General features: G+C 36.4%; 2 protein-coding genes and 1 long non-coding RNA gene across 9 annotated transcripts in view; 2 read left to right on the forward strand and 1 right to left on the reverse strand.

Moving 5' to 3' along the window:
• Positions 1 to 2,395, forward strand: part of IMMP1L (inner mitochondrial membrane peptidase subunit 1) — a 75,453-nt gene extending 73,058 nt beyond the window's left edge. For all 5 annotated transcript variants that reach the window (XM_020892326.2, XM_020892325.2, XM_020892328.2 and 2 more), the window contains 2 exons: positions 1,269 to 1,379; positions 2,189 to 2,395. In XM_020892326.2, the coding sequence (XP_020747985.1) occupies positions 1,269 to 1,379; positions 2,189 to 2,257 (180 nt within the window). In that variant the 3' untranslated portion in view covers positions 2,258 to 2,395. The remainder of the gene's footprint in view (positions 1 to 1,268; positions 1,380 to 2,188) is intronic.
• Positions 2,396 to 3,151: 756 nt separating this feature from the next.
• The window catches only part of DNAJC24 (DnaJ heat shock protein family (Hsp40) member C24), a 72,159-nt gene continuing 48,448 nt past the window's right edge, over positions 3,152 to 26,862 (reverse strand). For 2 of the 3 annotated variants that reach the window (XM_020892322.2, XM_020892320.2), the window contains exons 3-5: positions 22,437 to 22,575; positions 10,881 to 10,949; positions 3,152 to 3,615 (exon numbers count right to left, since the gene is read on the reverse strand). In XM_020892322.2, the coding sequence (XP_020747981.1) occupies positions 3,485 to 3,615; positions 10,881 to 10,949; positions 22,437 to 22,575 (339 nt within the window). In that variant the 3' untranslated portion in view covers positions 3,152 to 3,484. The remainder of the gene's footprint in view (positions 3,616 to 10,880; positions 10,950 to 22,436; positions 22,576 to 26,862) is intronic. The other variant, XM_020892321.2, reaches the window with a different exon arrangement.
• On the forward strand, positions 14,416 to 19,477 carry LOC139037111 (uncharacterized). The gene is made up of 2 exons (XR_011489929.1): positions 14,416 to 19,273; positions 19,377 to 19,477. It is a non-coding gene; the product is annotated as an uncharacterized lncRNA (long non-coding RNA).

Below are 26,862 nucleotides of genomic sequence, written 5' to 3' on the forward strand. Positions count from 1 at the left end.
CGTACAACACCAAGAGTGAACCCTAAGTAAACTATGGGACTCTGGGTGATTATGATGGTTTTGTGAGTTCGCCAGGTGTAACAAATATGCCACTCTAGTGGGGGATGTCAGTAATAGAAGGCCATGCATGTGTGAGGGTGGGAGGCATATGGGAAATCGTACCTTTCTCTCATGTCTGGTGAACCTAAAACTGCTCTAAAAGATGGTCTTTGAAAAAAAATTGTGACATTTGAAAGATAGGTCATTTCTTACTAAACCTAATAGGACTATTTTTCTTCACATAAGGTTCCCAAGTAATAATCAGTCAAAAAAATAGTGAAAATTAATTCCTTCCCAATAGATCGTTTTGGCTAGTCAGTAATTCAACTTTCTTGGGTAACAACTACTGTAAAAAAAGAAACTTTAAAATACAATTTTAAAAACAGAATTGCTAGAGGGTAATTTTTAAAGTTTATATTAAGCAGATATTAGTAGGCATTTGTCTCATGTCACAGAGCACTTTTTTTTACAGTAACATGTTCTAAATATGCTTATGATTGTCATTGAGTAAAAATTTAAATTTATGTTATTTACCAGTTAATACACAGGACATATATAAGATCTTTTCATTTAGTAGAGGGTCACCATCATTAATTTCACAACTGATGATTTTATAATAGGTCTTTCTAGTTCTTGATGGTCATTATTGAAGTATATAAAACATTGAAGATATGGCCTGTACAAAGGCAGAACAAGGATCTTAATTAGAATTCTGACAAGCCCACTCCAATAAAATGATGAGATTATTTGTAATTGATGTCACAATCAATTACCACTTAGTTCATCATGAACATTCTAATAGGTCTGGCCTTGGTGTTGGCCCCAGGATGTTGCTGAGTGAGTGGCTGCCCCGCTTATGCTGTTATTGAGACAGGGGGGCACATTTTCAGCCAGCATCCTAATGACCTCTTTTGAAGTCTATTAAATTAATGACCCTGTCACACTGTTTTGATCTCTCATAACCTCAGTTTGGGGTTTGTATAACAAATTAATGTTTGGGAACCATGTGGCAAAAGAGATAGGTCTTTTTAAAAGTTGAAATATTAACACTACTTACTAATATTTAGTAAAATTTATTTTGCCAGATATAATAGCAAAAATGCAAACCATAGGGTCTGACTATATTTTACAAAAGAACTTTGTTCCTTGCTACCTCCAAAAGACATAATTTTTTTATTCATAGCATCCATATTTGTTTTGAAAGGGGGTGCTTTCTTCTCTAATTCTAGGTGCCAAAGGGTCATGTTTGGTTAGAAGGTGATAATCTACAGAATTCTACAGATTCCAGGTACTATGGACCTGTTCCATATGGACTAATAAGAGGACGAATCTTCCTTAAGGTACTACTGTTTTCTGCTTAAAATGCAGGCTTGCTTTTCTGAGCTGGGGGAAAAAACAAACAGAAAAAACCAATTTCTTTCAAATGCTCTCTGAAATCTTTAGGCTGTTACAATGACTACACCTTAGGAACATGTTAACCTTCATAGCGATAATAAACATTACCACTCCCCCACTATGACAGGTAACTGAGGATATTTTTGTTTGAATAACAAAGTTCAAATTACTTTAGTGGTAGCATAAGAAGCTTTTAACTTTCCAAAATTTAATTTTCTCTCATACAACTTTTCCAACCATATTCATACCCAGGGCATGTATTAATATGCATTTGCAGAAGAGCAGTCTAGAGTCCAGCTAGCTGGAATGCAGGGATGTCCTAGTTATTAGTAAGTTAGTAAGAGTCATGTGCCTCGCTGTAGTAAATCACTGAGTCAGAGTAGAGATTATTGTTGGCCTTTCCATTTTGTCACAGGCAGAAAGGAGAAAAACAGACATGAGTACTTGGTGCTGTTGGATAATTTACAGGATTTTTTACACTTAAGCAGATGTTATTCTCAAGTACTTAGGCTTACAGTTAATTTTGACAGTAGTGAAAGAAAATACACACATATTATTTCTTATATAATATTTGAATGTTTCACATTTTAGACTTTAAATATGTACACAAATACAGGTTTACTTTCTATAGTGTTATTTTGATGTGGAAAATTTGTTCTTGATTGTAGAATAAGGAGAAAGGGATGACAAGGGAAATATGATGATGCTATAACATCGCTTTATTAATTGTCTTCAATCACATTTGACTTTTCAGATTTGGCCTCTGAATGATTTTGGATTTCTGCGTAACAGCCCTAATGGTCACAGATTCTCTGATGAGTAGCAAACATTTATTCTTTTCATTTGATTATTGTCTTCTGTTCAAATGAGTTTACTGTCACTAAAACCATGTACTTACTAATAAACTGTTTGTTATTCAATTTTTATTTTTAATTGTTAAAAATAAAGAATAAGCACCACACACTCTGGAAGCTATATTTGTTCAAAATATATGGATAAAAATATAATCCAAAGTAAGTCATCTAAATTTAGATATAAAAGTATTTTTAGGGAAAACCTAGAACCACCTCACTTTCAAATTTTTGGTTGTATAGGTAAAATGAAAATAATTTACTCCTCTTGAGTATGCCTCATACTTTAGCTACATTTACAAGGTCGAGTAGTAACTAGTCTTATTAAGTCCAAACCAATAATAAATACCAAGAGTTTAACCTAATAAAAAGCTGCTAAGTCACATGCTTGGCTCAGTCATTTGAAATTAAGGAACAAAGTTTCAGTGATCCCATAAAAGATTTCTTAAAAAATTTTTTAAATGAGTTCTGACTTACTCTGTACGTAGAATAGTAAATATACAGAAAATCAAAGTCTTTATAGTTAGCTGTAATCAATATCAACACATTTAAAAAGTCCTTTTCATCACACCAGCAACACAACAGTCATGTTTTCTGACTCCAGGGCTATCCTTCTTTCTACAGTTGCCATTTCACTTTATTAACTTTGAAATAACCTAATGAATATCCATATTCAGCTTTCATCATGGGGAAGCTAGGCTTACATGTTATTCACAAGGATTCTAACTTAATTCTAATGACCTGAGATTAGAGAGTTGTATAAAAGGCGTATTACTTTAGCAGCTAGATATATCACATTACTTCAAAAACATAGCAACTACAAGAGAATATGATGATTCTATGACCCATTAAAAGAGACACACATACACGAAGGAAGGAAAATTTTTACTTTGTACCAATAGGAAAGTGAACAAATAATAAGGTTTTCAGGTGGGAATTTATTTAATATAAATTTACATTCAAGACCACTTTCTTGCGATGTATAATTATAAATATATATGAATCATGAAATTAATTTTCTCTTAATCCAGGTGGCCTCTGCTTGACAGTCTTATCTTTTCTCTGCAAAAACAGAGCTGACAAAAAAAAGAAATCCTTTTGTTTAATCAGCTTTATACATTTGCTTGAATGGACAAGGGTGGAGTGGCCTCTCCTCCATGTGTCTGAAAACACTAAAGAATTCCACTTAGTGAACAATCTCAGCGATAATGAAGGAGTTCGATAACTAGTGAACATGTATCACAAGAAATCAGCGTAACTTCTTCTGCTTCATCCTTTGAAACACTGTACTTTCCACCACATCGACAGCTCAGAGAAAAGGAATGATCATCTGCAAAGAAAATAAAAAACACTTACATGTAAACACATGTAAATTAACAACCTTTTTAAAAGTAACTTTCCACAAAAAATGCAAAATAAAAGATCTGTCAATATAAAATATATTTAAATGAAAACTTGAAAAAATGTCTTGTATAGGGGCAGTGCTTCTAAAAATTAGTTACTAAAAGGTCATTATCTGTGGAGGAGAAGGATGGAAACTATGAAATGCTAGGCCAAAAATCTCATGGGGGAGAGGAGATGCTCAGAGTGAGCAATGGAATTTATTTGAAATCTTATGTTTCTTTAAGATTCATAGAAATTTTATATTCTTCTTAACAGTTTTGTCTAAAATATTACTGTGAAGGAAAAAGAAATAGCCCTACTTGTCTTATTGTCAAGGAGCATCCCTTTGCCTGCAGTATATCATTTCAGAAAAAACTGCTGAATTCAGCAGATTCCTGTATCTTCTGGTATCACACTATTTCAAGAATTCTGATTAAAATATTAGGTTGGTGCAAGGTTGATATTGGAATACATTCTAAATGTGGTCATCATTTTAATGCACATTTCTCACTTTTATGTTTTTTTGCTAATGAATAATTACTTGCTATTTTATATTTATTTTGGACTAGGGAAATGATGTTAGACAAGAAGCAAATCTGAGTTCAAAATGAGTCGTAAAGCAATGGAGATAATTCACAACATCAACAACGCATTTGGCCCAGGAAGTGCTAACAAATGTACAGTGCAGTGGTGGTTCAAGACGTTTTGCAAAGGAGATGAGAGCCTTGAAGATGAGCCTAGTGACTGGCCATCAGAAGTTGACAATTACCAATTGAGAGCCATCATCCAAGTTGATCCTCTTACAACTACAGGAGAAGCTGCTGAAGAACTCAACGTTGGCCATTCTACAGTCATTCAGCATTTGAAGCAAATTGGAAAGGTGAAAAAGCTTGAAAAGTGGATGCCTCATGGCATATAAAAAAATCGTTTTGAAGTGTCATCTTTTATTCTACACAACTATGAACCATTTCTTGATGGGACTGTGATGTGAGATGAACAGTGGATTTTGTACAACCACCAGTGATGACCAGCTCAGTGGCTGGACCAAGAAGCAGCTCCAGAGCACTTCCCAAAGCCAAACTTGCACCAAAAAAAAAAAAAAAAAAAGTCCTTTGTCACAGTTTGGTGGTCTGCTGCCAGTCTGACTGCAGCTTTCTGAATCCCAGCAAAACCATTTCATCTGAGGTATGTAATGAGAGGTATGCTCAGCAAATCAAGATGCACTGAAAACTGCAACACTTGCAGCCAGCACTGGTCAACAGAACGGGCCCAGTTCTTCTCCACACCACCACCTGACGGCACCATCACACATCCAGGCTTTCAACAGTTGGATGAATTGGGCTATGAAGTTATGCCTCATCCACCATATTCACCTGACCTCTTGCCAACCAACTACCACTTCTTCAAGGATCTCGACAACTTTTTGCAGGGAAAATGCTTCCACAACCAGCAGGATGCAGAAAATGCTTTCCAAGAGTTTTGTTGAATCCTGAAGCATGGATTTTTTTTTTTTTGGAAGCACGGATTTTTATGCTATGGGAATAAACAAGCATTTCTCATTGGCAAAAAATGTGTTGACTGTAATGGTTCCTGTTTTGATTAATAAAGATGTATTTTAGCCTGGTTATAATGATTTTAAGTCCATGGCCTGAAAACTATAATTACATTTGTACCAACCTAATATATAAACATACACTATGGTGTTCTTTCTGTGGGGGCTGTGTGTGCGCCTGTTTGTTTGGTGTTTACAAATGATGGAAGAAACAAAAGGACAATCACTGAAGTGAAATGCCCAAAGGAGGCAACATTTTGCCTACTAATGGTGATAATTTTATAAGTCTGTCATCTTCCTGGTAAGTTGAAAACTTGTTTCTTTTACCAGAAAGAATCTCTGATCCACTGGTTATTTCATTTTACTGTCACTGAAAAATAATTACTGATCATATTATTTAACTAGCATCATGAAAAAACTAGGGATAAATGAACTAAATCTCTAAAGATAACTTCTTATAATTAAATATCTTCAGTTCAGTCGGCTCAGTCATGTCTGACTCTTTGCGACCCCATGAACCACAGCACGCCAGGCATCCCTGTCCATCACCAACTCCTGGAGTCTACCCAAAACCATGTCCATTGAGTCAGTGATACCATCCAACCATCTCATCCTCTGTTGTCCCCTTCTCCCCCCACCCTCAATCTTTCTCAGCATCATGGTCTTTTCAAATGAATCAGCTCTTTGCATCAGGTGCCAAAGTATTGGAGTTTCAGCTTCAACATTAGCCCTTTCAGTGAACACCCAGGACTGATCTCCTTTAGGATGGACTGGTTGGATCTCCTTGCAGTCCAAGGGACTCTCAAGAGTTTTCTCCAACACCACAGTTCAGAAGCATCAATTCTTTGGTGCTCAGCTTTCTTTATAGTCCAACTCTCACATCCATACATGACCACTGGAAAAACCATAGCCTTGACCAGAAGGACTTTGCTGGCAAAGTAATGTCTCTGCTTTTTAATATGCCGTCTAGGTTGGTCATAACTTTCCTTCCAAGGAGTAAGTGTCTTTTAATTTCATGGCTGCAATCACCATGTGCAGTGATACTGGAGCCCAAGAAAATAAAGTCAGCCACTGTTTCCACTGTTTTCCCATCTATTTGCCATGATGTGATGGGACTGGATGCCATGATCTTAGTTTTCTGAATGTTGAGCTTTAAGCCAACTTTTTCACTCTCCTCTTTCACTTTATCAAGAGGCTCTTTAGTTCTTCATTTTCTGCCATAAGGGTGATGTCATCTGCATATCTGACATTATTGATATTTCTCCTGGAAATCTTGATTCCAGCTTGTGTTTCCTCCAGCCCAACGTTTCTCATGATGTACTTTGCATATAAGTAATAAAATAAGCAGGGTGACAATATACAGCCTTCCTATTTGGAACCAAATATCTTCATTCAATCCCATAACTTCATTTTTTAACATCGAGATCTCATCATATGCCATGAAAAGAAAAAGAAAAAAAATTCAGCTGCTTTATATTTATTCTCTAACCAAGTTTGGTCTTGGGAAAACAATCAACTAAATAAGCCAACTTTACATGTTTCTTTTATTAGTAAATGTTAGCCACTCAGTCGTGGTCTGACTCTGTGACCCCATGGACTATAGCCTGTCAGGCTTCTCTGTCCATGGGATTCTTCAGGCAAGATCCTGACCCATGGATCAAACCCGGGTCTCCTGGATTGCAGGCAGATTCTTTACCACTGAGCCACCAGGGAAGCCCATTAAAGAGGAAAGAAGCTTTACTTTTCTAAGACTTTTCTATGCTGTGCTGTGCTTAATCGCTCAGTCATGTCCAACTCTGCAGCCCCATGGACTGCAGCCCGCCAGGTTCCTCTGTCCATGGAGATTCTCTAGGCAGGAATACTGGAGTGGGTTGTGATGCCCTCCTCAGGGGATCTTCCCAACTGAGGGATTGAACCCATGTCTCCAGCATTGCAGGATGACTCTTTACCATCTGAGCCACCAGGGAAACCCAAGAATCCTGGTATGGACAGCCTATCCCTTCTCCAGGGGACCTTCTCAACCCAGGAATTGAACTGGGATCTCATTACTGGCAGATTCTTTACCACCTGAGCTACTAGGGAAGGAAAGGAAGGAAACATTAATTCACAGTGCTGCTTTTCATTTTTCACCACAATGCTTTTCTTTATCTATAAAGAAAAATAATGTAATCTTGAATTTTAAAATGCTAACATCCCTCCCTATCTGAGCTAACATATTGTGTAATAGAACATGATTCCAAAGTGAATTGTATTTTTTTTATTAAATTGTCTAAAAATGTGCATATTCTAATCATTGGTTTTCTTAAATCTCCCTCTTGTTTTTTCACCACCTCAGTGAACACTGAGAAACCCTGTGAGGTGACTTGTGCTTAGTAAATGATGCAGAGGACACCATGGGCTACTGTGGAGTTTTGTCATAGATGATTCCAAATGTTAACTTACATCTTGTTAACTTTCTTCTTAAATTATTCTACTATCACTTAACAAAGTGTTATCTTCACAGAAATCATAATTTTAAATATACTGAATGAAGACAAAACATACAAGTTATATATAACACACTTACTGTAAAGGCAATGGCTAACTTCATTCTCTCAAGTTCTTCAGGTATGCCTCAATTTTAAGCATCATAAAATGCATCATTTCCTACTGTTCTTGGACCAAGAAGTTAATAGTTTGGCTATGTTTATCATGTATGATTTCATCCACTTTTCTCCTGTTCTGGATCTTTACCTTCCAAGGTTATTCTGAAAACAACCATGAAGGCACATCATCAACTGATTTTTTACTACTTCAGTTGATAACACTTTTTATTTAATTACATCTGCCGAGACTGCTCTTTGTAATTGCAAAAACAATTAACAGTTCAAAATCACAAATTCAATTGCAAAACTCACATGACCAGTTTTTAAATATTCCTGCAAAAAAAATGGCTTCATGCAGCTCTTGCTTAGGATTTTCTCTCATAAGGATAAGGATTATTTCTATCTTTACAATGATTTAAAAAAACCTTAATGTAAATAAGTATCTAAGAACAGTCTACGCTTTTAAGATTAACTGTAGCTGCTTCTAACTGATTCCACTGGCTGTAGCTGGGATGCTTCTATTTTCTTCACTGCCAGGGAATGTACTGTACTTTTAAAGTGCAGTGAAAGTGAAGTCGCTCAGTCGTGTCCGAGTCTTTGCGACCCCATGGCCTGTAGCCTACCAGGCTTCTCCGTCCGTGGGATTTTCCAGGCAAGAATACTGGAGTGGGTTACTATTTCCTTCTCCAGGAGATCTTCCCGACCCAGGGATTGAACCCCGGTCTCCCGCATTATAGGCAGACGCTTTACCATCTGAGCCACCAGGAAAGTCTTACTATACTTTAGGGTATCCCAAAGACAGCAACATTTATGGTGGTACTTGATGATTTAATGTTGTACATGTCCTTCAATATCTTGGTATTTTCACTTGTTATTAAAAATCCCATATATCTGCTGACTGAACAGATGCTTGAACAACACTAATCCATAGCCTTAATTTAAAATAAAATTTTAAATTATATTTTAAAATTTTACTGAAGTAAAAATACAACAAGAACTAATTTGTTCAATAAGAGATTAAACACATACACAGACTGATAAACTGGTAATACTGTATCTTCAAAAAATACTGTTTAGCTGGGTAGATCTCTCTGATCAATAACATTTTCTAATCTATCCCTTTTACAAACCAGCAGTGAAACCAGTATCACTGGTGTATTTTATTTTCACAGCCCAGTGGCTCTTCCTGTTTACTCTGATGAAACTATCATAAACCCTGGGAGCCCTGTTACAGAAAACCTCAAGTCTTCCAATATTCACTGCAGGTAAGAATCTCTACTCAGGATTTACATTTGGCAGCTGAGGCACAGAGTGGCTCATAAACAAAAACATGATTCCCCTTGTAAGTCAATACAGCTTGAGACTCAACTTCCTAAGAGCACTAAGTTGAGAATTTGCCATTAAAAAATATTCCAGTAAACCTGGTTTTGGAAAGGACAGGCTGTTTATCTTCTACTTATCCACACTTACTAATAAATTTTTATAGATTCCTAGGAATTTGTACTCCAGGGTGAATAGTAAAGTTATAGGATTAAGAGTATATAAATATTTTAGAGGGGATTCCCAGGTGGCTCAGTGGTAAAGAATCCACCTGCCAATGCAGGAGATGCAGGTTTGATTGCTAGGTCAGGAATATCCCTTCGAGGAGAAAATGGCAACCCACTCCAGTATTCTTGCCTGGAAAACCGCATGGACAGAAGAGCCTGGTGGGCTACAGTCGATGGGGCTGCAAAGAGCTGGACGTGACTGAGTGACTGAGCACACACAAATGCACAAAAATTCTAGAAAACAGTAAGATTTCTTCATTTGTCCAGAGAAACATGGAAGTGTGGTCTTCATGGCTTCCACTTTTAAAAATGGGAACTGAATAAAATTTCACCAGAGCAATTCACAGAACTAATCAAAGAATGAAAAGTTAGATTTAAGTTTTTAAACTCTATTAATGGGGAAGGAGAAAAAGACATGACTCGTGGTTGGTAAAAAAGGAGTGACAGATTTTTCTTTTCCACCTAAGACACAATCAAAAAGGAAGGATAAACATAAAGCTCCAAAATTCCTGCTCTGACAGTTTATGAGTCCATATTGAGAAACAAAAATAAACATTTGTGTTGTTCATTCACTAAGTTGTGTCTGACTTCGCAAGCTCATAGACTGCAGCATGCCAGGTTCTTCTGTCTATCTCTTGGAGTTTGCTCAAATCCATGTCCATTGAGTCGGTGATGCTCTCTAACCATCTCCTCCTCTGCCACTCCCTTCTGCTTTGCCTTTAATCTTTCCCAGCATCAGGGTCTTTTCCAATGAGCTGGCTCTTCACATCAGGTGGCCACTGTATTAGAAATTCAATATCAGTCCTTCCAATGAATATTAAGGGTTGATTTCCTATAGAATTTACTGGTTTGATCTCCTTGCCGTCCAAAGGACTCTCAAGAGTCTTCTAATTCAAAAGCACCAATTTTTCGGCACTCAGCCTTCTTAATGGTTTAACTCGGACATCTACATGACTACAGGGAAAACCATAACTTTGACTATACAGACCTTTGTTGGCAAAGTGAAGTCTTTGCTTTTTAGTACACTGTCTAGGTCTGTCATAGCTTTCCTTCTAAGGAGCGAGTGTCTTTTAATTTCATGGCTGCAGTCACCATCTGCAGTGATTTTGGAGCCCAATAAAATAAAACCTGTCACTGCTACCACTTTTTCCCCTTCTACATATATTCTAATAGAAATTCATCTCAAGTGTCAACATAGCATGGAAGAAATTACCTCTTTGACTGTATTTTCCCTCTTACACAGATGGAGAGTAAACCAAAAATCAAAGTACTTTAAAAAAGAAATCCATATGAAACCTTAAGTACCTAACATCTAATTAGGACAGAAAAATAACGGAATGAGTCACAGAGGGGGACACCAATAACTGAAGTTTAGAATGAAACAAAAATATTCCAAACAAAAACACCCACATATATGTAAAAAGCCAAGCTGTTATTTTTAAGATTTCTAAACATCCTATGAAGTTGTTTCATACAAAGTCCCTAATATTTTTCCTGATTGTAATCAAGAGAAAAAAATAATTCCAACCTTCATTCCAAGACATTTCTTCAAGATATATTCGAGCATCTACTGGTCCCATATTTCTTAGATCATCTTCTGTAAAATATAGAATGAGATACTTTCTTTTGATATTTAAGTTATAACCATGAAGAATGCTAAGAAGGCAACTCCAGCCTCGTCACTACAATTCTAATTTTAAAACTTAGCTTACTACTTTTGATACCAATTTTAAAGCTACCTGACTTCAGCTGACAAAAAAAAAAAAATCCAGAACATCTTATAAACGCCATTTTTCCTAAGTATGCAATAAGTAAAACCATGAAGTTGGTTTTGATGACTCTGCAATCAACTAATGAACTGCATTTTGTAGGGGAAAATTTTCAGATAAACTATTTGTGTGATCAAGGAGGACAATGTGGAGCCAGGTAAAAATTATTTGAACCTTAATTATATTTTACTAGTTGTCAGACCTTAAGTATTTCAGATTATCTCTCATCTTCCTTATAAGGGTCACTCTGGATTGAATTATGTCCTATCCCCCAATTTCTTATGTTGAAGCCCTAATTTCCAACATTACCATATTTGTAAATAAGGCCTTTAGGAGATAACGAGGTCAGAAGACTGAGGTCCTAATCTGGTAGAACTGATGGCCTTACAAGAGGAGGAAGAGAGAGGTCTCTCTCCACTCACATGCACAAAGGAAAGGATGAAGACACAGCAAGAAAGTGATCCTCTGCCAGCCAGAAAGAGACCTGACCAAGATCCTTATCAACTGGAACCTCAATCTTGGACTTTTCTGCCTCCAGAACTGTGAGAAACAAATTTCTGTTGTTTAAGCCACGTGGTCTATGGAATTTTGTTACGTCAGACATATTTTTATTATGCCTTTCAATCAATTGAGATCAAGCTAAAAGTGTTTTAAAGAATAAGGTTCTAATCAAATGTAAGTGGCTATTGGTCATCTGATTTTTATTTGCTCACAAGACAGTGACGGGTAACTTACAAGTAAAATTATTTTAAAATATGTCAATAACCATGCAACACAACCTTTCTGTGTTGATGTTCCACTGCTGTTTTCTGGGCCAGAGTTTTCCTTGCAGATGGAAAGTCCAAAGAACCCTGGGGTTCCACCTTAGTAGGAATTTAGTAGGAATGGTCTAGGTAGTATAAGCATGCACTCTTGCTTAAAACAAGTGTACTTTAAGACAAAGAAAACAACTACAGATGAGAAGAACTTGTCTTTGTTTTTAAAGGCATGTTATACTTCCCGTATGCCTGTACTGTTCTTCTAGAAGTCAATGCTTAAAAGATACTACTAAAGTCCACCCCTCCACTCCAAGGAAATTTTCTTTAGCTGTCTCACTAGTCTCTTGTTCACTTGCTGAGAATGCTTCCTTTTGTTCCATTATGTGAATGCCTGCAATTTAATTATATTTAATAACTGCCTGTTCAAACTTTATTGGTGAGTTACACAATTTTAAAATAGATGAAAAGATTTTACAATATTTTGAACTCACCATGGTTTTCTATTAAGGTGTGTCAAATATTATATCACTTCATGTTTACTGGCTACCAACACTCTATTAAAGTGTCCTAAAACTCAAAGATAAAGACTTTTGCAAAGTGACCAAGGGGTGGTTCTTCCATCTTTGTGTGTCCACTTAATAGCCTATCCAAAGTATATCAGTATGCAAGGTCATTTCTGAAGAAACCAATTTAATTTCCACATTCTATATAAGTTTACTTGGCCACAGGTTATTCAGTATTCTAAATTAAAGAGAAAATTTTTACCCTAGAAGTCTCATGGATTTTATCATGTTTCAATTTCTTGCTGGAAGGACCAAGAAAATTTACTTGAATGCAGAAATGAAACACTGTTTTAGAACTGAAGAATGGGAGTAACTGATACTTAATAGGGCTTGGTTAGGGAGAAGACAGGTATAAATAATTTACAATCAAGTTGCCTGTATTCCAGGGTATCTTACAGATAAGATATTTTAAGTAATGCTGAAATCAGAGGAAATCAGACCAGAGGTGATGACAAGATGAGAATAAACCTTAATCGAACCTATCTTGGACATCTGTAATACATTAATTGTACAAAAAGACAATCCATCCATAGGTATTCATTATGCCATTTTTATTTTAAAAATAATTAATGAGACATAAGTGGCAAATGTAACTGTTGAGCAAGTCAGGTTTGTATTGTTCTGCTTCTCTACAAGGAAGCCACTGTTATTATCATGTAGTTACTATTTCATGTGGGAACCCTTTCTATTATTCCACCTACTCAAAAAAAGTGGCTTTTACATTTTTATTATTTTTTTAAATTCTTTCTGCACAGGAACTTTAGCTAAGTACTTACTTGAAATATCAGTTTAGACCACATCTCATGGTAAAGGGAAAGAAAATAAAACACAAAAATGGTTAGCACTTTATCCAAGGTCAGAGTTAAAAGGAGTCTTTAAAACATTCTCCTGTTCTATGGCCATCTAAACATTTATATATCGACCTGATATTCAATACTATGTGCACATAATCCAAGTTTTGTGGGGATTCTGGTTTGAAAGATCAGTATCTGAGCCAAGGGAAAACACAGGCTTCCCCTGCAATCAAAGTAGTGTGTTCCTATGAAAGCTTTTGTAAGCCAAGGTGGGAAAAGCAAGGAAGCAATTACCTCAAGACACATCTTCCTAATGGATGCATAAAATAATTCCAGATAAAGCACAGATGCTCACAGATCCAGTTCAAAGCTATGGTGGCTTGGTGCTGAATGTACAATAGTTCCCAAAGTGGGTGGGGAAAGTTTGGTGGTGCCCCTGTGGCCGCTCAGGGCTCAGGGTGCATGCTACCTCTATAAGGGGCTCACAGAAAAGCAAATGTTGAACATTATTTTCATTTTTCACCTTTTTTCATAAAAGTGAACACCCTCTTTATTTCCATTAAATGAAGGCTGACTCTCATTAAAGAAAAATGGCATAAAGTGAATTTTTGTAAAGTGGAGGGTACCTGCAACTATTTGATTTCCATATCATATGAAATTTTACAGGCAAAACTATCCTGTGATGTTGGATGTGGGAAACTGAGCAGTGGTTGGAAGGAGTCACAGGGGCCTTCTGGGGGTCCTGGTTTATTAGATGGATGTGTTTATTTTGAAAATTCATCAAGCTGTACACTTAGGACTGGCACATTTCTCAGTATGTATGATATACCTGAATAAACTTTTAAGTAGTATGTTAGAACTCTAATGTCTATATTTTAAAATAGAAATAAGGAGAGAAAAATTAGGGGAAAGAAGTAAAGAGCTCCATAAGAAACTGTGTATCCTTTGAAAGGACCATAATCTAACAACTTCTGAAAAAGGTTGGGGGTGATTAAGTCAGAGGAAAACTGGATCCCTGGAGAACTGTATAATGAGCAGAGGGGGTACACAGAAGGAAAAGGTGAATCTAAATGCGGGGGTGGGGGGGGTGGGGGTAGGGGTGGGAGGGAGGAGATCACGATCTTTTGTTAAGAGGCAGGTGTCCAGGGAATGGGGCAACACTACCCCCCCCCCCCAACTAGGATTACAATGAAGGAGCACAAACAAATCAATGTGCTTTTTTTTCCTTTTTAAACAATGATCTCTGCCTGTCCACCATTGTAGTTATAATTAGAAAACGTAATTCCTCCCTAGCCCTTAAAGTAACTCACTGGAACCCTGTAATTAGCTTTGATTATTATCTACTAATCATGCATTGTATCTACCAAAGATGTAAGCTTGTTTTCTTTTGAGTTTTACATATTATAAATGTTTTTGCTCATTACAATGAAATATTGTAATAGGTATCTGAAAATGTAAACTCCATCTCAAAGTTCTCCTTCATATGACACTACTAAAAATGTTGAGAAAACAGAAACCGACTTAGAAAGAGATTTAATTAAATAAACAGACAGATCCAAGATTTTAATCTGGAATCTTAGCTACAATATGGTAATAACTTAAAAAAAACAAAATGACAAACAGTCTCTTGGAAAGAAGACACATAGCCTGGCATTTGGTGAACTCCATCTTGAGTCCAGTGACACTACGTGATTCCAAATTCTTTTGAAGTGAATGGGTTCAGCTTTTTCTACGGTATACAGGAACATTAAGGTCTGTTCAAACCCAATGCTGTGCTGACAAAGCTTAGGCAGATATGGTGACAAGAAAAACTGCCAGATTTACTTACATGTAGAAAACAGAGTGCTATCATTAACTAGGGATTCCCTACCAATGTAATGATAAAGTCAAATAATTTATGTGCTTACTTGAAAAAGAATCTTTCAACCTTTAGAAGTATAGGCCCTTCTGACCTTGTGTTCTATTGGATTTGTCTGACAACAAGAAGTGAAAGAATTCTGTGGCTCCATTGTCTCAACAGTAGGATCTAAGAAAACACTGGCAGGACTCGTCAGAGAGGTTTATGAGCCTGCAATTCAAAGAGATTAAAAGGAAAATCTACGGAGATTCTTTCACACTGAAGAATAACATTAAATAACTATTAGCAGCTTGGTTCAGTAAAGCTTACTAGAGCTCTCGCTGGGTCATTCACAACTTTCTAAAAGAGGAAAGGTTTTTTTCAGCTCCATTTGGGAATCAATAAATATTTCTTACTTCTTAAAAGACAATGGAATTCCAGTCCTTTAAAACTTCCTCCTAATGATAGTAAAATTTCTAAAACAGTCCTTTGTTTGCTGCCTAAATAATTATACTTCCTAATCCAGGGAAACCTTTTCTAACTGTAGCTACAATTCAAATAAATAAATAAAAATAAATAAATGACTGCAACAAAAAGCTACCAAGAAGAAGAATTTAACTTTATGGACGAGATACCTAAAAATCTCATTCAACCACTCAACCCAATATGGACCAAAAGATCCAGTCTAAATGTAACTGTGTCCCTACTATTCAAGTATGGGACTGCTGTGTGTTACTCAAGCGCTCCCCAGAACACTCTTATTTAGCAATTAGTATATTGTATTTATCTTTATGCCATTTAAAATACTTAAAAGTTTATTTCAAACTGACAGATGCCATCAAGTGTGTTAAATGCAAATAGCAGCATTTTCCTTCAGGTCTAAACTCAGTATCTGGCTGCTTTAAAACCAAATAATTTTAAACAATCACCTCCTTCTTAAAAATAATTTCATTTAAGGCTGTCCTTTTCCCAATGTATTTTCTTAATATTACATCATAAATCTATCAACCATGACAATACTCACCTTTTGTCACATAATTTCACTTAAAAATCATTTTTCATATAGTAAATAACTTGAAGAAAATCTGTTTCTTGCCCTTAACAGTCACTGTTCTTGGAACAGTCTGTCTTAGTAAGAGACTCAGAATCAGGCAATGTTTAACTTGAAACCTGCTCATTAAATCATAAAGCTCTATAATTCTTTCTCAGATAAAATTAGAGTCACAACTGCAAGGCTTTTGATACTGAAGAAAAACTACACACTTGGGCCTTAATTATGGACTTGAGCTACTGAGCTTTCATAAACTGAATGTACACCTAGTGCAAAGAAAGGTACCAAATGAATCCAGAAACTGGATTTCATGTTTCACTACAGAAAGGTAGAACACAGCAGCAGAATTAAGCCTGGCCTCTCACTCTGACCCTTAAATTGCCTCATTCCCAATTATTTGGAACTAAAACAGTAGGTTGTACACACCTATTCAAGACTTGGCAACCCAGCACAGTGATTAAAGTCAACAGAAGGGCTTTGAGTTTCCCCTCAATCAATTAGTTATTTGCCCTTTATCAAATAACTCTGAGCCTCAGACTCCTTCTCTGGAAAACAGATATTAATATCTTCCTTACAAGGTTGTTAAGCAATGATTAAAAGACAACTGCCATAGTTCTAGTGCTTAACAAATGGCAGCTATTTTAACTTATTATTAACTCACAATGTTTGTGTTGACCTGTCTATAACAGAGCATAGGAAAATGATTCAACTGTCGCACAGTTTGGGGAGCCTCAGGTACCACAGTGTAGAATGGCAGTGGCTTTTGACCTTGTCTGGATTTGTAACAATATTAAGAAGTTTTATGTACTTTACTACCATCAGTACCATTAAAATTGATCCATTATTATCAAAGACATTGTCCAAATAATTATTTAGTCCTTCCAAAGCATCAAACAGAACTAAAAGACAGGAGCCATGGGGATGGGGAATCAAAATAATTTGTGGATTAAATTCAGAGGTCAGATATAATGACAGTAGATTAGAAAGTCACGGAAGGCTTCTTCTGGGGGTTGGGGGTGGTGTGAGTGGAGATAGGACTAGAATTGTACCTTGAACAAAGAACATGCTGTGGAGAAGCAGAAGGGGAGGGTGTTCTGAGTAACTACAAACAGCATAAGCAGACACCTTCGGGAATCCCTAAATGGATGGGGAGAAGATTCACATCAGGTTTGTGATCAGTGATAAGGCTGGAAAGAGTAACTAGGGTCAACCTTAAAAGTTTCTGTCCCATTTAAATTCCAGGTGAATAGGTTGTGTTAGGGAGTAGGTATAGTTATATATGTTCTTAAACAAGAGTGAGAATAAAGAAAGATCAATCAATCAAAATGAAAATGACTATGGGAGAAAGCCAATTAGCACCTGTGGAAATAGCCTAAGTGTATGTTATAATCTGGGCATGGGCTGCTGTGGTTAACTATGAGAATAAAAAGATCACTTAGAGGAAAAAAAAACCACACATTAAAGAAAAATGCCAACATTCATTTTTAACTCATTGGTTATATACTGAGCAAACTAGAAGTAATCAGAGCAAAGATTTCAAGTCTGAGGGTTGAAAACAAGCAATAGGAAAGGTGGGCCCAGCCTTGGTTTTGAACCCATTGTTTTCAGTTGGGTCAATTATTCAAGTAGAAATTGGGAAAGAGGTTAAAGACGAGAAACAAACTTCCTAAAACCCCATATTTTCTCTGTTATTAAATTAGAACTTCTGATTATGTCGATGTATTACAGGAGTATAACTATAGTCTTGCCCAGAGGTTTCTATAGCATTATTTGAAACTAGCCAAATTTTTATTCAAGATCACTGAGAAATTACAAAAACAGTTATCTGTATTCAAATAAAAGTAACAACGTGAACAGTTGCCTTCTTTTCACAAATAAGATGAAGCAAGGGGATCCTCACAGAAAGTTTTATCTATATTATCTTCTCTCTCTGAAGAAATGCCAGTCCCTAACTGTCTAGATGGATTTTCTGCATCATTTCACATGCTTAGACTTTTCCCAGAAAGAGTCACAAAAAAAAAAAAAAAAAAAAACATGCCCGCTGATGCTTATCTTCAAGTTTTACCTGCAGCACATTTTTATAGCCAATTTTCAGATTCCTAAAATCAAATGGAGATACTGATATAACCGTAAGTGTAACCTGACTAATACAAGTATTTTATAAGGGTCAGTTTTAGCAAATAATTTACACAAATATCTACTGGCCTTAGGTTATTATCCCAAACAACCCAAATTCGCATTTTCTACATTTAAAAGTATTAATTCCCTTCCTAAGGAGTTAATCAGTCTTTAGAGTTAACTTCATTTTCAGGGAGCATTCTTATTTTAAATTTAAGAAATTCCATGTTGATTCAGTTCTCTGGTGCATAGACGATGGTGGGGTTTTTAAGGTATGTTCCTCATTTGGTCCAAGATTTATCTGCTTATCTCCCATTCTCAAATATTTATCCTAATAAACAGATGAAGTGAATTGTGTAACACCAGAAATGATCTTTTTCTACCTAGGTAAGGAGAGTATAGCTGATTAGCTTCAAGTAAAGACACTAACTTTACAATGTCTGGCTTAATCCCCTTCAGAGCCCAGTTGTGTGGAGTGAAGGCTCTACATCACCGAAATAATTCACTAACAGAGAACCAAGATGCATCTTAATGTAAAATAATATACCACCAAGGATTCCAGACACAACCTGCTTTTTTTTTTTTACAACATAATTTAATTTGACTGACATCATCCAAATGAAGGTCTGTTCCTCTTCAGATCATAGTGAAGTCACCTAAGTGTAAGCTGTGTCACTCTAGAGAGCCACTGGGACATCAGAAATGTGTGTGATTCACGCTAAAAGCTACTGAACCACGATCCCTGTTCTTTTCCTATGACACCCTTCTGACCTGCTTTTAAATATGCTTAATATATAAGAAAACTCCCCACAAGAATTATATAGGTGCAAAAATTTGTTCAACAGGTATTATCATGTGAACATTTTATAAATCCTAAAAGGGATTTTCCAAAGTGTTCACCTGGTTGTTGGAAGTGCAAAGACTAACCTTGAATAACTACATGCCTTTCTTTCTTTCTTTCTTTTTTTAACTACATGCCTTTCAAGGGAATGTGGAAAGCAGTCTTTGGAAGCATACTTAAAAACAATAAGGTAAATATGTCCAACTGAAATTAACTGATTAAATTCACTAGCTAACACTGCTTTCAAAATGTGTAATATCTGGGTACTGAATATTACTCATCTTTTTTTTTAGGTATGCTTTTCTTCAACCTGCCCAACACTGCCCTAAAATGTCAACCAAGAGTATAGAACTGGAAATGATATGAGAAAAAATATAGGTAATTTTCTTTAGGTTATCCTTCCCAGAGTTTTCCTTTTGATAATTTCTTTTGTGAAGCAAAGAAATATGGATTCCAAGGGCCCATTTAAATGATCTTTTACAGAAATAAATGGTTGCAGGTAATATATGAGGCTTTCCTTACAAAAGAGCGCCAACTTTGAGCTGTGAAATACAAGAAAGTATTCAATATTAGCCAATAAAACACCTCTGCCTCCTTCCCAAGTACACAGAACTCAAATTTATTTTATACTATACATTAGTGGAGGGCAGGAAACAAATATATTTAAAACACACCCTATGAAAAGAAAGTTTCACAATGAACTACATGCAAAAAGAGTCCTGAATAACAAAGTTATTTCCATGTCCCCAGGGGGTGACCCAGAAAAAAAGAGTGCTTTGACCTGGTTATAACACATTCTCTCTCTCTTGGTAACTTATCCAGGTCTTCAGCAAATTATCACTCTCAAAAGGTTTTCCTTCTACCAATCTAAATCCTAAGTGTTTGAAGTTCAAGTTCATTTCCTTCTTTTGAGGAGCCACTTGTTGAAGATGGGTCAAGAAGGAAAAATTAATGTTGGTATTGAAGAAAAATGACAATACAAAACTAGGTTTATTTGCAGTTTTAAAAACAGCTCTAGTATGAAAGGCTTAAAAACAGCAAGTTATATTTGGATAAGAACCTCTATTTCTTATCTAAACAGCAAAACCAATCTCAATTTAAAACTGAAACAAAGCATTTGCACTATGAGGAGCCTTTGGTAATAAAGGAAATATTTAGTACTTGGATCTGGGGCACTAAAATGTCATGGAAATGTGTATTTCTGCTGTCATAGCATAGCTCACCCACCTGAAACACCTGCAAGCAAACAGACATTATATAAATTCTCAGAAGATCTGCCTATTTATATGAGTCAAGCTCAATCTCACTATATTTGGTTTGTCTGAACTTTTCTGTGATCTTATCAGTGATTTACAAGAATCTCCTGTGATACAGTAGGCTAGCGTTGCTTCCAATAAAACCCCCAAACTCAGGACTCAAAGCTCAAAAGAAATCCACATTTCCAAAGACTTCTCAAAGGCAATGGAGAAACACTTGAGGATGTTGCTTATATGTTCTTCCAAAATCTCTTCAACTGTACTTTATGTAATTCTACTGCTCATGTTTAACCCTGCTCCATTTTTCTCTCCATTTCTGGTCTTCCCCACCCTATGCCCTAGAGCAAAAGAAAATATTTTTTTATTTCTGATCTCTCCCTATCTCTTTCTCTGTAGACAGTAGGTTTCTAGTCAGTTTCACAGATAGGTTCTTAACAGTACCAAGCTGTGGAGTAGCAAACAGGCAGAGCAACAGAGCAAGTACATACGCTATACTCCTTACAATACAGTTTTGGGGATCATCCTCACCTTAAGCACATCAGCACCCCAGAATAAAGACTGATAAACACGTGCAAAGCATCATGAGACACTGTCATCCCCAGCAGAACCTGGTCACTTCAGAAACAGTTAACTTCTCACACACTACACACTCATGTGAACCAAGGTCAAAAATGTACATCTGTGGATAGAATTCACCCTCAAATGAAACCACTTCTACATTCCTTCTTCTGCCAGAAGTACAAGCATTTACAGAAGAAATACAACATTTGAAAGATGTGCATAAATATATTAGACAGAAGGAGGACCCAATATTCAAAGCAAATTTGAAAATTAATCCAGATTCACTGCAAAGATATGTTTGTCAGTTTCTTAACATTTTTTAAAAAGTAAATACTAATCATCTTGAGAGATGATCAGTATTATGAAAGTCACTATTAAGAACTAATGCTCTAGTATGTAAGCAAATTGCTCATGAACTCTTTACACAAAGGCATCACACATTGCCCATAAGAAAGACTCCCTCTGAAAATAGATATGGAAAACATGTGTGTGTGTGTGTGTGTGTGTGTGTGTGTGAGTGTGTAGTTGGCTTTAACCTGTAATGCTGTGTTTCAGGAAAAAGCCTTATTTCTCAAATCAAATTTTCATAACCTTAGTAACAGGAGCCTTCTGTGCTAAGTTTGATAAGTTTGATGGTGTGCCAGTACAGACCATGGGAGAAGATTCAGTAAAATAAAGTACAGAGACATGAGCTTTCATCAACACATCTGAGTCAATGCTGAGCCTGGTGCGCTACGGCAGAGTGCAACTGAGTGTTTTCCCCACAGGCCGTGGCTGATTACTGACTCCTCCCATTAGCATGTAGGGCGCATACTGAAGGTTCAGAGAGAAGGCTGGGGGACTCCTATCCCAAGGCCAGGCTGAAAGACAGCCTATCACTTCATGTAACTGCAGTCCATGTGTGACAAACCTGACCTACATTTCTCCCTTTCTTTCTCACAAGAGCCTGTCACTGTTTTAAGAAGCTATTTTCTAAAATGCACAAAAGGAATGACTTTTAAGATTGCTTAGGAAATGTACATTCCTAAAATAGCATTTATAGCAATCTGATAAGGAGTATCGTTTATACAACAGATAATCATAAAAACCTAGCCTAATATAAGCTCAGAGACAGCCAAGAGTGCTTTATGATCTTATCCTTTGTATTCTCCTTTAGATTGTCATTTATACAGTAGAAACTCCTAAAAGTACTACAATTAAATTTTTAATCAGTACATAATTAAATTTAATAAAAAGGAAGTTTTTAAACATAAAAAACATAGTCATTAGGAATGTGTAATTAAACATGTTTCATTAGTTATAAAAAGTAGCTTTCACAGCTTCACAAGAAGCCACATCCTAGTAGTTCCGTTAACTTCTCAATGGATACACAATAATCACTACTAAGAATAGGGCATAATTAGAAACGACGACCGGGAGGAGGAGAAAGGAGGCAATAACAACTTGGTGTCAATGCTGCAGCGCGCCCCAGGAGTGGCTGCACTCTGCACTTCACAGAGTCGCCAGCGTGCCGGGCTCCTCACCGTAAGTACCTACCGTGTCGCTGCAGGTCATACTCTTTTTTTGTCTCTTCATTCCCTAGAATTTTCCATGCCTGATCAATTTCAATGAACTTCTGTATACATTCCTCCACTGATCCTGCTGGCGCATCTGCACTCTGTTTATCTGGATGATACTGCCAATCAAAAATAAGGGCAAGTGATGAGTGGTGAGGGTTGCGGGTAGGTAGGTTACCAAAACAAACAAACAAACAAAACTAAATCTGAGCAGTATTTAAGAGATGGTAATGAGAAGATGAGAACTAAGATGCCAAGCAATGAGGCTACAGCGATGGGCACAGGAGACAACTGCCAGGTTAATTAGAGCACTGGAGTAGCTATAAATCCACTGGTGACATGATCTGTCACAACGTGCAAAGACAGCATTTTCTGGATAATTTGCTGATGGAATCACTGATCTCATGGACAATTTACCTAGAAAGGATGACTAACACAAACAGAAATAGGTACATGCAGACAAGCAGGACATGGCAGAGAAGAGTGCAAACTCTGCAGAGTATGAAGCTTTCCTCATAAAATGTGCTTGGCTGGAAATATCACCATGCACTACTAGCTTTTCTTTTGAAATCACACAATTATACTTTTAAAATAATAAAACACTTTCACCTTCTGGTTCAGCCCTGAAGATTTTAAAAGTTATAAATCCCCAAACACAAATTTTTCTTGAAAAATGGTTGTTTTAGGCTAAATTTGTAGGAAACAGCTTTGAAGAACTCAACAAAACATTTGAATACAAATTAAATCATTAGTAAATCTTTCTTACATTTGTTTTCATGCTGAACTTCTCCACACTGCTGATGATCCTCACTAGCAGAGCAAAAGCTACTGTGGTATTTGGTTGCCCAAAAGAACTAGTGAACATCATGCATGCTGGGACAAAGATTATTAGAACAAAGAGATTCAAGTTTCCATTTTTCTTTTGGCTAACTATTTCTCTTCCTCACTCCCTATGTCCAAGTCTATCAGCTATCAAAAATATTTAAGCTAATTAAGATAATGACTAAAGAAAAGGAAGCTAAGGCTTATCACTTCATCTTTTTTAGGCCATGATTTATTAAATGATCCTCATAAAAGTTATTCCCACAATGAAGTTTAATCAATCTTTAAAGTTAGGATATTAAATAATGTACCAAAGCCAAAATAGAGTTGGCTATATTAAGATCTCTAGCAAACCCTTCTTACACTATGTAAAGATGATCTGTATATATACCAAGTCTGGTATGAATCAATGTTATTTCATGCAATATGCTCAGATACACCACTAGCACACATTTAAGACATACTTACATGTGAAATCTCAATCTCAGTATGCCACAAACATTGAGTAAGGCCCTAGAGAAATCCCTTAATCTAGCAGCTGTATCATGTAAGTACAGACTAGAATACATGTAATTTCTAATAGGCCACTAGAAAAACCAACAGTGGTTGGTACAATGAACAGAAAACATTGGACCTAATCACTTACCAACCTGACCAAGAAAGCCTTACAAAAGCAGTAATTAATTTCTGCCTGCCCAAAACTAAAAGCTATCACTAAATTTTGAGTCATATATCAGTTCTATGAGAGTCAAAGCACAACTCATTTTCAGTAATTTGGTATTTTCCTGACTACTATTTTAAATAAGTAATTCATGATCTGAAGCTTTTTAGATCTATTCTGTTGTACTAATAGAATGGAATAAATCTTACACTGTGATACAGACAATTAAAAATGACAGTTATAGCAAGAAAATAAGTATGGCATTTAAGAGTGCTAAAGGCCTCAGTCCAGTCTGCTTTGATAGCAAGTTCCAGAACAAAAATGAAGGTCTAATAAAGATAATACATTTTGTGATAATAGCTCCCAAGGATACCAGGTCCTAATCCCTAATTGCTGTATATGTTATCTTATTTGGAAAAGGGGTCTTTGCAGATGTGATTAAGTTAAACATTAGGGTTATCCTGAACTGCCCAGGTGGGTCCTAAGCATAATCAAAGTGTTTCTGTAAGAAAGAGGCAGAGGGAGATTTGACGCACAGAGAGAAAGGGAAAGGTGGTATGAAGACTGTGCAGAGAAAACCTTTAAATACTGGCATTAAAGACTAGAGTGATGAGGCCACAAGTGGTCACCAAATGCTAAGAGAGGCAAGGAACAGACTCTCCCTCTAGAGATTCTAGAGGGACGGTGGCCCTGCCAGCACCTTGCCTGTGCCCCAATTACACTGATTTTGGACTTTTATCCTCCAGAATTATGAAACAATAAATTTATGCTGTTTTATTTTTTATAAGTTACGTCTTTATTGAAGGATAACTGCTTTACAGAATTCTGTTTTCTGTCAAACCTCAACATGAATCAGCCATGGGTGTACACATGTCCCCTCTCCTGAACCTCCCTCCCATCCCCGGCCCTATAGACTGATACAGAGCCCTTGTTTGAGTTTCTGGAGCCATACAGAAAATTCCCGCTGGCTATCTATTTTACTATGGCGGTGTAAGTTTCCATACATCTCACCCTCTCCTCCCCTCTCCCCACGTCCATAAGTCTATTCTCTATGTGTTTCTCCACTGCTGCCCTGTAAACAAATTCTTCAGTACCATTTTTCTAGATTCCGTATATATGTGTTAGAATACGATATTTATCTTTCTCTTTCTGACTCACTTCACTCTATATAATAGGTTCTAGGTTCATCCACCTCATCAGAACTGACTCAAATGCATTCCTTTTTATGGCTGAGTAATATTCCATTGTGGATATGTACCATATCTTCTTTATCCATTCATCTGTCCATAGACATCTAAGTTGCTTCCATGTTCTAGCTATTGTAAATAGTGCTGCAATGAACAATGGTATACATGTGTCTTTTTCAATTTTAGTTTCCTCAGGGTATATGCCTAGGAGTGGGATTGCTGGGTCATATGGTGGTTTTATTCCTAGTTTTTAAGGAATCTCCATACTGTCTTCCATAGCAGCTGTTATCAATTTACATTCCCACCAACAGTGCAAGAGCATTCCCTTTTGTCCACACCCTCTCCAGCATTTATTGCTTGTAGATTTTTTGATGAGGGCCATTCTGACGGGTGTGAGGTGATAGCTCATTCTAGTTTTGATTTGCATTTCTCTAGTAATGAGCAATGTTGAGCATCTTTTCATGTGTTTGTTAGCCATCTGTATGTCTTCTTTGGAGAAATGTCTATTTAGATCTTTTTCCCACTTTTTGATTGGGTTATTTGTTTTTCTAGCATTGAGTTGTATGAGTTGCTTGTATATTTTGGAAATTAATCCTTTGTTGTTTCATTTGCTATTATTTTCTCCCATTCTGAGGGTTGTCTTTTCACCTTGCTTATAGTTTCCGTTGCTGTGCAGAAGTTTTTAAAGTTTAATCAAGTTCCACTTGTTTACTTTTGTTTTTATTTCCATTACTCTAGGAGGTGGGTCATAGAGGATGTTGCTTTGATTTATGTCATTGAGTGTTCTGCCTATGTTTTCCTCTAATAATTTTATAGTTTCTGGTCTTACATTTAGGTCTTTAATCCACTTTGAGTTTATCTTTGTGTGTGGTGTTAGGACATATTCTAATTTCATTATTTTACATGTAGCTGTCCAGTTTTCCCAGCACCATTTTTTGAAGAAGCCGTCTTTGCCCGATTGTATATTCTTGCCTCCTTTGTCAAAAATAAGGCACCCATAGGTGCATGGGTTTATTTCTGGGCTTTCTATCTTGTTCCACTAGTCTATGTTTCTGTTTCAGTGCCAATACCATACTGTCTTGATGACGGTAGCTTTGTAGTATAATCTGAGGTCAGGAAGAGTGATTCCTCTAGCTCCATTCTTCTTTCTCAAGACTGCTTTGGCTATTTTGGTGTCTTTTGTGTTTCCACATGAAATGTGAAATTTTTTGTTCTAGTTCTGTGAAAAATGCCATTGGTAATTCAACAGGGATCACACTGAATCTGTACACTGCACTGGTAGTATAGTCATTTTCACATTATTGATTCTTCCGACCCAGAAACATGGAATATCTCTCCATTTGTTAATGTCATCTTTGATTTCTTTCATTAGTGTCTTATAATTTTCAGAGAACAGTTCTTTTGTCTTTTTAGGTAAGTTTATTCCTAGATATTTAGTTCTTTTTGTTGCAATGGTGAATGGGAATGAGTCCTTAATTTCTTTTTCTGATTTTTCATTGTTAGTATATAGAAATGCAAGTGATTTCTGTGTATTGATTTTGTATCCTGTAACTTTGCTAAATTCACTGATTAGCTCTAGTAATTTTCTGATATTATCTTTGGGGTTTTCTACATACAGTATCATGTCATCTACAAACAGTGAGAGCTTTACTTCTTTTCCTATCAGATTGCTTTTATTTCTTTTTCTTCTCTGATTGCTGTAGCTAGGACTTCCAGAACTATGTCGAATAATATTG

The sequence above is a fragment of the Odocoileus virginianus genome, chromosome 10 (assembly GCF_023699985.2).
Source record: "Odocoileus virginianus isolate 20LAN1187 ecotype Illinois chromosome 10, Ovbor_1.2, whole genome shotgun sequence".
In the NCBI taxonomy this organism is placed as follows: Eukaryota; Metazoa; Chordata; class Mammalia; order Artiodactyla; family Cervidae; genus Odocoileus; species Odocoileus virginianus.